This window comes from Apodemus sylvaticus, chromosome 20 (genome assembly GCF_947179515.1).
Source record: "Apodemus sylvaticus chromosome 20, mApoSyl1.1, whole genome shotgun sequence".
NCBI classification, from domain to species: Eukaryota; Metazoa; Chordata; class Mammalia; order Rodentia; family Muridae; genus Apodemus; species Apodemus sylvaticus.
In genome coordinates, this window is record NC_067491.1 from 62,564,520 (window position 1) to 62,577,099 (window position 12,580).

A 12,580-nucleotide genomic window follows, 5' to 3' on the forward strand; every position below is an offset into this window, starting at 1 on the left:
CGATTCTCTGAAGTGTTGTGTCAGGCTACTGACAACATCCCTTGTAGTACAGGACTGGCATGATATGTGCTCACAGTCTGAGGAATTACAGACAGCATGGTGAAAGGTGATCAAACTGCAATGACCAAATATGAAACACAAAACTCTGTAATGACATATTTCTCTTCTCACTTGAGAGGACATAAGGAGTCATCAAGAAAAGAAAATTAAACAGAGGATCTTGGAAGGGAATATATGAAGGAAACCTCATGAGGAGAAATTTTTGGAATAAGGTTCAAATCCACACTTAAAGTAGGACAAATGAATATTTAAAAATGAGTTGATACAAATCACTTACCATAAATCATTAGATGTGCCCAAAGGTAATGTTTTCCAATCTATTTTTAAACTTGAAGCAGTGTCACCTATGAGAGGAAAAAATGCACCAATGACCACAGACCCATCGTGGTGCAGTACATGTTCTGATTCTGTTAGGCCAAAAGGGGCTGCAATGATCCAGATGGGTGTTCGCATCTGTAAAAACCAGAAGATAAAAAGCCAAGAGAAGAGCATATGAAGAGATGTTTCTGCCAAGATCTAAGTCGTGGGATGGTACAACCTATGGTGTGTTACATATATATATTCAGTGCTCATATGTGTTTGCATGTGTGTGCCTGTGTGTGTGTGAGTGTGTGTGTGTTTACACTGTTGTTGTTGACATGATGACCGAATATTACACTCTAATCAGCCAGAGATATGTGCAAGGATACTTCCATTCACCCTGTGAGAATTCTATGGCACTTTATCCTTCAGGCTATCCATATGAGTCACCTCACTCAGTGACAAACAAGTTACAGCATCAAAGGACATGCTTTCATTTCCACTAGGAATCACAATAATTACTCCAAGACTGAAACACCCCAGTGTTGCTTTCTGCCTCTGTGTTTATGGCCTAAAATGTTTACCAAGAAAGAATTTATTCGAGAGCCTTTCAAGATAATGCCCACATATCACATCAAAGGAAATCACTGTTGGAAAAATATAAATACACATTAAAGACCCATACCAAGAACTGATGAACTTAATTAAAGGTGCACCATGCTCCAAAAAATTTAATAGTATTGGTCTTAAGTTCACTTTTTACTCTCGTATTGTTCTTAGGGTTCTGAGACAATTCTATCTTTCATACATGCATGTCTACATACCAATACTTGGCCAGTTTACTCCTGCATACCCTTGTGTCACATTTGTGTCACATTGTTGGGTAACCTACTACCAAGGTGAAGTTATTACTTCAGATGCATAACTTAATTTCAAGGTAGAAATCAGGTTAATGATTTGTTCTTTATCCATCCTGGAACAATGAATATATATATATATATATATATATATATATATATATATATATATATATATATATACATACATATACATATGTATGTGTATGTGTATGTGTATGTATATGTATATGTATATAAGTCATATTCATTGCCCTCTTAACAACTCATTTCTTTTTTTCTTTTTTTGACATGAGGGTATTAGAGAAATTCCCCCCATTTCTCCAAAGAACATATCATATGCTGTGGGGGTCTCTATGTTTCTTTCATGGAGTCACTCAACAAATGTATCATAAGCAGGGACTATTTTCAATCAATAAAACAATTTAAGGCAGAATAAATACATTGTTCTGTAGTGTAGACGTGCTTGCATTTTCCTGTTAGTTTGATTGCCATGAAGGTTGTACAACATAATAACTAATAGAATGTATAGGCATGTGTAGGTGAATGATACAGGTAAGCAAAAACTTCTGTAAATTAAAAAAAAAACCCTATCCCACCCTCCCTCCCCCTGCATTTATGAGAATTCTCCCCCACTCACCACTCATTCCTGCCTCTATTCCCTACCATTCTCCTATACTGGGGCATCAAACCTTCATAGGACCAAGTTCCTCCCTTCCCACTGTTGCCAGATAATCCCATCCTCTGCTACCAATACAGCTGGAGCCATGGTCCCTCCATGTGTATTCTTTGGTTGGTGGTTTAATTCCTCAGAGCTCTGGGGGGGTCTGTTTTGTGGATTTGTTGTACTTCCGATGGGGTTGCAAACCTCATAATCTTATTCATCCTTCCCCTAACTCCTCCACTGGGGTCCCCATATTCAGTCTGATGGTTGGCTGCAAGCATCCTTGCCTGTATCAGTAAGGGTCTGGCAGAGCCTCTCAGGAGAGAGCCTTATCAGGCTGCCATCAGCAAGTACTTGTTGGCATCAACAATAGAGAATGAGTTTGGTGGCTGCATATGGGATGGATTCCCTGGTGGGGCAGTCTATGGATGGCCTCTCCTTCAGTCTCTGTCCCATTCTTTGTCCCTGTATTTCCTTTAGACAGGAGTAATTGTACATTAAAATTTTAAGAAGGGTGAGTGACCCCATCCCTCAACCAGGGGCTGTGCCTAACCTCTGGATATGGTCTCTATAGTTTCTCTCTCCATATTTTGTTAGATATTTCAGCTAAAGTCATCCCCATTAGGTCCTGGGAGCCTCTTGCTTTCCTTGCTCTGGGACTTCCTATTGGCTACCCCCAGTTCCCATCTGCCATTGGTACAGACCTCCGTTCAATTTCCTGACCCTCTTTACACATCCCCAGTCTCCTCCCACACCTGATCCTGCTCCATCTTTTTTTCTCTCCCTCCTCTCTTCCTTCAAAGTCCCTCCCACCCTCTACCTCTTGTGATTATTTTGTTCTCTTTTCTAAATAGAAGTGAAGCATCCGCAGATTGATATTTCTTCTTCATGACCTTCCTGTTATCTGTAAGGCAAAGGACACAGTCAATAGGACAAAGCAACAACCTTCAGAATGGGACAAGATCTTTACCAACCCTACATCTGATAAAAGGATAATATGTGCCACTGCTGCCTATCATTTCTACTGGGGGAGACTCTTTCCAGGTCTGCCATAGTGAAAACACCATTTTCTGATACATTCTAGAGAATCAGCTGCACTCAGAGCATTTGAGAACCAGAAGCACTCAGGGACTTTGGGTCTGCTATAGTGAAGACAATGTCTCCTGATGCATCATAAAGAGCCCACTGCACTCAGGGCACTTGGTCCCTCTGCAGGAGTGTGGAGTGGCCTGGGAGCATGGTGATGATCCTGGACCACAGAGCTACATACACAAACACCACCACAGGAGAGCTCGTCTCCCAAGAGTGCCTACATACCAGTGTGCACAGAGAGAACAGGAATCCCAGGAGTACAGATACACAGGCTTGCAGGACAGAGAAGCCACAGTCAGAGACAGCAAGACCAGCTAACACCAGAGATAACCAGATGGCAAAAGGCAAACACGAGAACATTACCAACAGAAACCAAGGCAACATGGCACCATCCAAATCTAGATCTCCCATAATAGCCAATCCTGGATACACCTAACACAACACAAAGGCAAGATCTAGACTGAAAATCACATCTCATGATGCTGACAGAGGACTTCAAGAAGGACATAAATAATTCCCTTAAAGAAATACAGGAGAACATGAGTCAACAAGAAGCCCTTAAAAAACGAAACACAAAAATCCCTTAAAGAAATACAAGCAAACATGGGTCAACAGGTAGAAGTCCTTAAAGAGGAATCACAAAAACTCCTTAAAGAATTATAGGAAAACACAAACAAGCGAAGGAACTGAACAAAACCATCCAGAGTCTAAATATGGAAGTAGAAACAACAAAGAAATCACAAAGGGAGACAACTCTGGAGATAGAAAACATTGTAAAGAAATCAGGAGTCATAGATGCAAACATCAGCAACAGAATACAGGAGAAAGAAGAATCTCAGGGGCTGAAGATACCAGAGAAAGCATGGACTCAACAATCAGAGAAAATGCAAAATACAAAACGTTTGTAACTCAAATCATGCAGGAAATCCAGGACAGAATGAGAAGATTATATACCTAAGCATTATAGGTATAGAAGATAGAAAAATTTACAACTTAAAGTGACAGTAAATATCTTCAACAAAAATTATAGAAGAAAACTTCCCTAACCTAAAGAGAGAGATGCCCATGAACATACAAGAAGCCTACAGAACTCCAAATAGACTGGACCAAAACAGAAACCCCTCCCATCACATAATTTAAACACCAAATGCACAAAACAAAGAAAAAATATTAAAAGCAGTAAGGGAAAAACTGTCAAGAAACATATAAAAGCAGACCTATCAGAATTACACCAGACTTCTCTCCAGAAACTGTGAAAGCTAGAAGATCCTGGGTAGATGTCTCAAATCCTAAGAGAACATGAATGTCACTCCAGGCTACTATACCCACCAAAACTCTCAATTACCATAGTCAAAGAAAACAAGACATTCCATGACAAAACCAAATTTACACAATATCTTTCCATAAACCCAGCTCTACAAAGGATAATGAGTAGAAAATACCAACAAAGGAGGGAAAGTACACCCTAGAAAAAAAAAGCAAGAAAGTAATCTTCTTTCAACAAACCCAAAAGAAGATAGCCACAAATCAGTATTCCACTTTTAACAATGTAAATAACAGAAAGTAGCAATCACTTTTCCTTAATATCTCTTAACATCAATGGTCTCAATTCCCCCAATAAAAAGCCATAGACTAACAGACTGGATATGTTAAGAGGACCCAACAATTTTCTTCATACGAGAAACCCACCTCAGTAACAAAGACAGTCACTACCGCACAGTCAAAAGTTGGAAAACAATTTTCCAAGCAAATGGTCCCAAGAAACAAGCTGGAGTGCCCATTCTTATATCAAATAAAATCAACTTTCAACCAAAAGTTGTCAAAAAAAGATAAGGAGGGACACTTCATAGTGGTCAAAGAAAAATCTACCAAGATGAACTCTCAGTTGTGAACATCTATGCTCCAAATGCAGGGATACCCACATTAATAAAAGAAACTTTATTAAAGCTCAAAGCATATATTGGACTCCACACAATAACAGTGGGAGACTTCAATACCCCACACTCAGCAATGGACAAATCATGGAAACACAAGCTAAACAGAGAAACAGTAAAACTAGCTGAAGTTATGGACTAAATGGATCTAACAGATATTAATAGAACATTCCACCCTAAACAAAAAGAATATACTTTCTTCTCAGCACCTCATGGTACCTTCTCCAAAATTGACTGTATAATTAATTGATCTCAAAAGAGGTCTCAACAGATACAGGAATATTGAAATAATTCCATGCACCCTATCAGATCACTATGGCCTAAGGCTGGACTTTAGTTCAAACAAAAACAGCAGAAAATATACATAATCAGGGACGCTGAACAATGTTCTACTCAATGATAGCTTGCTCAAGGGAGAAATAAAGAAAGAAATTAAAGACTTTATAGAAATTAATGAACATGAGGACACATCATCATGCCAAAACTTATGGGATATAATGAAAGCAGTGCTAAGAGGAAAACTCAGAGCTCTAAGTGTCTCCAAAAAAAAATGGAGCTTACGCTAGCAGCTTGACAACACACCTTAAAGTTATAGAACAAAAGAAAGCAAATACACCCAAGAGGAGTAAACTTCAGGAAATAACCAAACTCAGGACTGAAATCAACCAAATAGAAACAAAAAGAACTATACAAAGAATCAACGAAACCAGGAGGTGGTTCTTTGAGAAAATCAACCAGAGAGATAAACCCTTAGCCAGACTAACCAGAGGGCACAGAGGCTCTCCCCAAATTAATAAAATCATAAATGTAAAGGGAGATATAACAATAGAAACTAGCCAGGCGGTAGTGTCACATGCCTTTAATTCCCAGCACTTGGGAGGCAGAGGCAGGCAGATTCCAGAGTTCAAAGCCAGCCTAGTCTACAGAGTGAGTTCCAGGACAGCCAGGGATATACAGAGAAACCCTGTCTCATGGAAAAAAAATAGAAACTGTGGAAATTAAGAAATCACCAGATACTACTACAAGAGCTAATACTCAACAAAATTGGAAAATCTGTACAAAATGGACAATTTTCTAGACACATACCAGGTGACAGCATTAAAACGGGATCAGATAAACCATCTAAATAGCATCTAAATAGTTACATTAATCCTGTTGAAATAGAAGCAGTTGTTAAGCGTCTCCCAAGCAAAAAAAAAAAAAAAAAAAAAAAAAAAAAAAAAAAAAAAAAAAGCCCAGGACCAGATTGGTTTAGTGGGGAATTCTATCAGATCGTCAAAGAAGAGTTAATACCAATACTCTTCAAACTATTCCACAAAATAGAAACACAAGGAACACGAGCCAATTCATTCTATGAAGCCACAATAATACTTATACCTAAACCAAACAAAGACCAAACAAGGAAAGAAAAGTTAAGACCAATTTCCTTTATGAACATTGATGCAAAAATACTCAACAAAACTCTGGCCAGCCGAATCAAAGAATGCATCAAAACAATAATTCACCATCATCAAGTAGGCTTTATCTCAGGGATGCAGGGATGGTACAATATATGGAAATCCATCAATGTAAGCCACTACAAAAACAAAATTAAAAACACCCACATGGTCATTTTATTAGATGCTGAAATCACTTTTGCCAAAATTCAGCATCCCTTCATGATAAAAAACTTGGAGAGATCAGGAATTCAAGGCCCATACCCAAATTTAGTGAAAGCAATTTCCTGTAAAGCGGTAGCCACTACCTTATTAGGACTACACATTATAAATCCACCTGTGACAAGAGCTCTCTACCCCCAAACTGTAGTAGGCAAATTTGGCATAAGGCTGAATTTGTCCTGAATTGCCTTGTTCATCTTTCCAGGTTAGAAGCTTAGTGCTTTGCTTTGGGTTATTGACATAACCAATCCCTCAGAGGTGAGTGAGCGTATCTGACAAGGGCCAAGTTGAAGCCCAGTCTTGTCCTCTACTAATTGTCACTTCAGCTCCAGCATCTATTAATCCTTCAAAGTTTTTTCCCTCAATTGTTAATTTAAGGTTAGATCTCTTACTAGTAATAGATTGAACCCAGTACACAACAGAGGGACCAAAGCCACTCTGTCCTCTCTTACTGGAATCTGGAAGGTAGGTAGTTGATACAAGGGAACTAAGTTGAGCAATTCTTTGGTTAGCAGGTATAGTTATAATACCATGAATGGAAGCAGCCATAATTTTAATTTCTCCCTCATAATCATTGTCTATGAACCTGGATAACCCTGCAGTTCTTTTACAATAGTACTGCTTCGTCCTAGAAGCAATCCACAAGTTTCTGCAGGCAAAGATCCAAAAACTCCTGTAGGCAGGGTCTGAACTCCCATTTCTGGGGTTAATACAACATGGGAGGTTGAATAGATGTCCAATCCAGAGCTGCCTTGTGTTGCCCTGAAAATTCAAAAACAGATGTCCCTGGCCTGGCAGCGGCTTCATGGCCCCACAAAATGCTTGCTGTGGGCATCTGGGAGGAGGCTGGCCCCTCTGCCTGAGGCTGGCCCCTCTCCCTGAGGCTAGCCCCTCTGCCTGGTTCCCGACATGGGAAAGCCCTGAATATATCTTAGATTTACAGTGCCTGGCCCAGTGATTACCTTTCCTGCATCTAGGACAAACTCCTGGGGATAACTTGATTGCCCACTTACAGCGCCTCTGTTCCTAGGGCAATCACTTCTAAAATGACCCAAACCTCCACATTTAAAACACATTTTATTCTCTGTCTCTGTGAGCGTATTGCTTGCCTGGTGGTTCCTTGCAAAGCTATAGCCATAGCTAGACTTTGATTGTATGAAGGCCCAATCTCTGCACAAAGGCAAATATACCCAGCTAAGTCTATCCGTCCCTTGTAAGGTCTAATGGTGGTGTGACAAGCTGCATTAGCATTCTCATAAGCCAACTGTGTGACAAAGATTCTGCTTGAGAATTTCCAAAAATTCTACCTGATTTCAGTAGCCTATCCACAAAATCCTGAAAAAAGTTCATCAGGTGCCTGTCTAATGCTTGCTAAACTTCCACTGAGATCCCCTTTAGTCGATAATTGATTCCACGAATGGTGAGTGGTGGGCAGCCATTGCAACCTGTGCATACACTCCAACAGGGAACCCAATCTGATTAGCATTGCCTCCATATTGACCCTCTCCTAGTAGCATGTTAGTGTCCCAATCTGAATTACCTGATTCATCCCAGCAGTTCTCTTACTAGCTTCACGCCATTCAGAATTCCAAAGCAAGAAATCTCCTCCTGACAAAGTAGGCTTACATAGAATCTTCCAATCTTGTGGGGTTAAGTTTGACTGTATCACAGTATCCAAGAAAGCTTGTGGAAAAGGACCGAGGGCTATGATGTGCCACAGCTGTCTTTAATTCCTTTATCACTTTGAACTCCAAGGTTTGATATTGTCTAACTATATTCTGCTGGTCTATGATCTCAACGACAAAGTTAGATGTGTCCTACCTTTCCCTGTGAGCCTGACTTACAGCTCTTTCTAGTGGCGATTGGTGTGTCTCAGGATCAGTGCTCCTTCCTGAACTTGATACACTTTCTGCAACATAATTTCAAACTCCAATTTATGTAGTTGCATATCCATCTTGGTATCATCTCGTACAGTAGAGGCCACAGGCAGAGCAGAAGGTGCACTAGGAGGCCAATCCTCACCATAATATTAGGCACCTCCTTCGTCTGAATGAGCTTTCTCCTCTAATGTTAGCTCTTCAGTAGTGTCTCTGTATCTTTCTAAGTTAGGGTTGAGAAGACTCTTTTCTGAGGAAGTCCTCTCTGGCAGGCTTCCTTCTTGAGATTCCTCAAGTGTGATATCTGGTGCCTGTGAGATCTCTTCATCAGTAGTATCTTTTATAAGCATCCGGAGGCAGAGGGTAGTATTATCTGCCTTGGTGGCTCTTAGTGCTTTTCCAATTTTTTCCCAGGTTCTCTTATATAAAGTTCTTTTTTTCACGGAACCATGGGCAACAAGAATCTATCTGATCTAAAAAACCTTCTAACCATTGTTTTTCAAACCCTACTCCTTTCTCCTGAAGCAGCTCTTGAAGGCTGCGAACAAACGCCTGGTTTGAAATTCCTATCCCATTTCCCACTGTCACCTCCTAAGCAAGCTCAGTGTTGGGTCTACGCTGTCCCACTTAGCCCCTATCCTTCTGCACTGACAACAACAGCTTCAAAAAGATGAAATTTTAGACTAGTGTTAGTATTTAGCTCCTGTATGTGCTCCCCATGCAGGATACTGTCTTTTTCAATTTTCTGCAAAGGTTCGCCCAGACAGGGTCGCCTCAAGACACCTTCCTGTGTCTGGATATTGGTCAGGTGCCAATCTGTAATTGCCAGCAGTTATGTCGAACAGGTTCCCTGGAAGGGAAGCTGGGGATGTATGGGAAGGTGGGGAAAAGAGAAGGAGACCAAGACAACAGCACCTGCTCAAAGCCTCAAGGTTTAATGGAGGACTCAGAATTTTAAGGTTTCAGGTAAGTCTCTTCCCCCAAATTCCAGGGTGTGTTCTGGGAACTGGTCTGGCTGTTCCCTTGGCATTGGCTCCACTGCTCAGGCAGCTGGGTGGGTCACCTGCTTAATTCAGGAATTTGTAAATCTGGAGGAACAAAGAACTTCACCTTGGTCTGAGTGCTCCACCCTAGGTGGAGAGGATTATGGCTAACAGAGGAATTTCCACTCAGAGGCTGGGAGAAGAACTTCATCTTGGTCAATGTCAAGTTCCTGCCAGGTGGCATGGCACCCCAATAAGGCTCTCTACACTGGATGTTTTCAGTCAGGAGCTTTTTGCATTTTGTGTTTCTTTGACTGCTGTGTCAATGTTTTCTATCTTCTGCACCCGAGATTCTCTCTTCTTTCTCTTGTATTCTGTTGGTGATGCTTGCATCTATTACTCCTGATTTCTTTCCTAGGTTTTCTATCTCCAGTGTTGTCTCTCTTTGTGATTTCTTAAATTTTCAACTTCCATTTTTAGATCCTGGATGGTTTTGTTCAGTTCCTTCACCTGTTTGAGTGCGGTTTTTCTGTAATTCTTTAAGGGCTTCTATCTGTTTACCTGTGTTCTCCTGTATTTCTTTAAGGAAGTTACTAATGTTATTCTTAAAGTCCTCTATTAGCATCATGAGATGTGATTTTAAATCCAGCTCTTGCTTTTCTGGTGTGTTGGGGTATCCAGGATTGCTATGGCGGGAGAACTGGTTTCTGATGTTGCCAAGTAGCGTTGGTTTCTGGTGCTTATGTTCTTGCGCTTGCCTTTGCCATCTGGTTATCTCTGGTGTTCATTGTTCTTCCTTTCTTTGGCTGGAGCTTGTCCCTCCTGTGGGCCTGTAAGCCTGTGTCAGCACTCTTAGGAGACCAACACTCTTCTGACAGGATCTGTGTGCAGATGGCTGTGGAGCCTCTTGGCTCCAGGGTGCAGATGGTAACTGGACTGCTCCTGTCCCAGCTGCTCCACTGGATGCCGTGTGCATTCCTAACCTTTCCCCTCCAGACAGTTATTGGAGACAAAGTGTGGATCTCACCTCCAGAAGTGAAGGCTCTGCTGGGAGATCCCACTCTCCTGGTGGGCAGTGCACAGAGAGAAGTGGAGCTGCCGGGCTCCCTGGTACAAATGGTGACAGGAGGGCTCCTGTCCCAGCTGCTCCACTGATCATATGATGGTGAACATTTCTTTAGGTGCTTCTCGGCCATTTGATATTCCTCAGTTGAGATTTATTTGTTTACCTCTGTACACTGCTTTTACTAGGGCTACAGGTTTCTCTGGAGTCTAACCTTTTGAGTTGTTTGTATTTATTGGGTATTAGCCCTCTGTTGTATGGAGGGTTGGTAAAGATCTTTTCCCAATCTGTTGACGGCAGTTTCGCCCTCTTGACAGTGTCCTTTGCCTTACAGAAGCTTTGCAATTATATGAGGTCCCATTTGTCAATTATTGATTTTAGAGCACAAGTCATTGGTGTTCTGTTCAGGAAATTTTCCACTGTGCCCATGTGCTCAAGGCTCTTCCCCACTTTCTCTTCTATTGGTTTCAGTGTATCTGGTTTTATGTGGAGGTCCTTGATCCACTTGGACTAGAGCTTTGTATGAGAAGATAAGAGTGGATCCATTGGCATTCTTCTACATGCTGACCTCCAGTTGAACCAGCACCACTTGTTGAAAATGTTCTTTTCCACTGGGTGGTTTAAGCTCCTCTGTCACAGATCAAGTGACCATAGGTGTGTGGGTTCATTTCTGTGTCTTCAGTTCTATTCCACTGATCTACCTGCCTGTCTTTGTTCCACTACCATGTAGTTTTTATGACTATTGCTCTGTAACACAGCCTGGGGTCAGGGATGGAGATGATTCCCAGAGAAGTTCTTTTATTGCTGAGAACAGTTTTTGCTATCCTGAAGCTTTGGTTATTCTAAATAAATTTGTGTATTGCCCTTTTGAACTCTATGAATAACTGAGTTTCAGTTTTGATGGGGAGTGCATTTAATCTGCAGATTGCTTTTGGCAAGATGGCCATTTTTACTATATCAATCCTCCCAATCAGTGAGGATGGGAGATCTTTCCATCTTCTGAAATCATCTTCAATTTCTTTCTTCAGGAACTTGAAGTTCTTGTTATACAGATCTTTCACTTGCTTGGTTAGAGTCATAAGGTTTTTATATTATTTGTTACTATTGTGAAGCATGCTGTTTCCCTAATTTTTTCTCAGCCTGTTTATCCTTTGAGTAGAGAAAGGCTACTGATTTGTTTGACTTAATTTTATATTCAGCCACTTGCTGAAGTTGTATTTCAACTGTAGGAGCTCTCTGTTGGAACTTTTGGTGTCACTTAAATATACTGTCATATCATCTGCAAATAGCGATATTTTGACTTCTTCCTTTCCAATTTGTATCTCTTTGACCTCCTTTTGTAGTCTAATTGCTCTGCCTAGGATTTCGAGTACTATATTGAATAGGTAAGGAGAGAGTAGACAAACTTGTCTAGTCCCTGATTTTAGTGGGATTGCTTCAAGTTTCTCTTTTTTTTCATTTATTTTTTTATTGATATATTTTTATATACATTTCAAATGATTTCCCCTTTTCTGGGTGCCCACTCCCTGCAAGTCCCATAAGCCCTCTTCCAAGGCCCTGTTCTTCCATCCACCCCTTCCCATTTCCCTGTTCTGGAATTCCCCTATACTCTTGCACTGAGTCTTTCCAGAACCAGGGGCCACTCCTCCATTCTTTTTGGACATCATTTAATTTGTGGATTATATCCTGGGTATTCAAAGTTTCTAGGCTAATATCTACTTATCAGTGAGTGCATACCATGATTGATCTTTTGAGACTGGGTTACCTCACTTAGTAAGATGTTCTCCAGCTCCATCCATTTGTCTAAGAATTTCATGAATTCATTGTTTCTAGTGGGTGAATAGTACTCTATTGTGTAAATATACCACATTTTTTGTATCCATTCCTCCGTTGAAGGACACCTAGGCTCTTTCCAGCTTCTGGCTACTACAAATAGGGCTGCTATGAACATAGTGGAGCATGTGCCCTTATTGCATGTGGAATACTTTGAAGAATATTGGTATAAAACTATCTGGTCTTGTGCTTTTTCTTGTTGGGAGACTTTAAATGGATGCTTCTATTTCTTTTGGGCTTATGAGAATATTTAAATAGT

At 40.7% G+C, this 12,580-nt stretch overlaps 1 protein-coding gene across 1 annotated transcript in view; it reads right to left on the minus strand.

The window, feature by feature from the left end:
* LOC127670674 (vomeronasal type-2 receptor 116-like) overlaps positions 1-552 on the minus strand; it is a 37,317-nt gene extending 36,765 nt beyond the window's left edge. Inside the window, exon 1 of the mRNA XM_052165110.1 lies at positions 338-552. Coding sequence (XP_052021070.1) covers positions 338-552 — 215 coding nt within the window. The remainder of the gene's footprint in view (positions 1-337) is intronic.
* Positions 553-12,580: the final 12,028 nt, after the last annotated feature.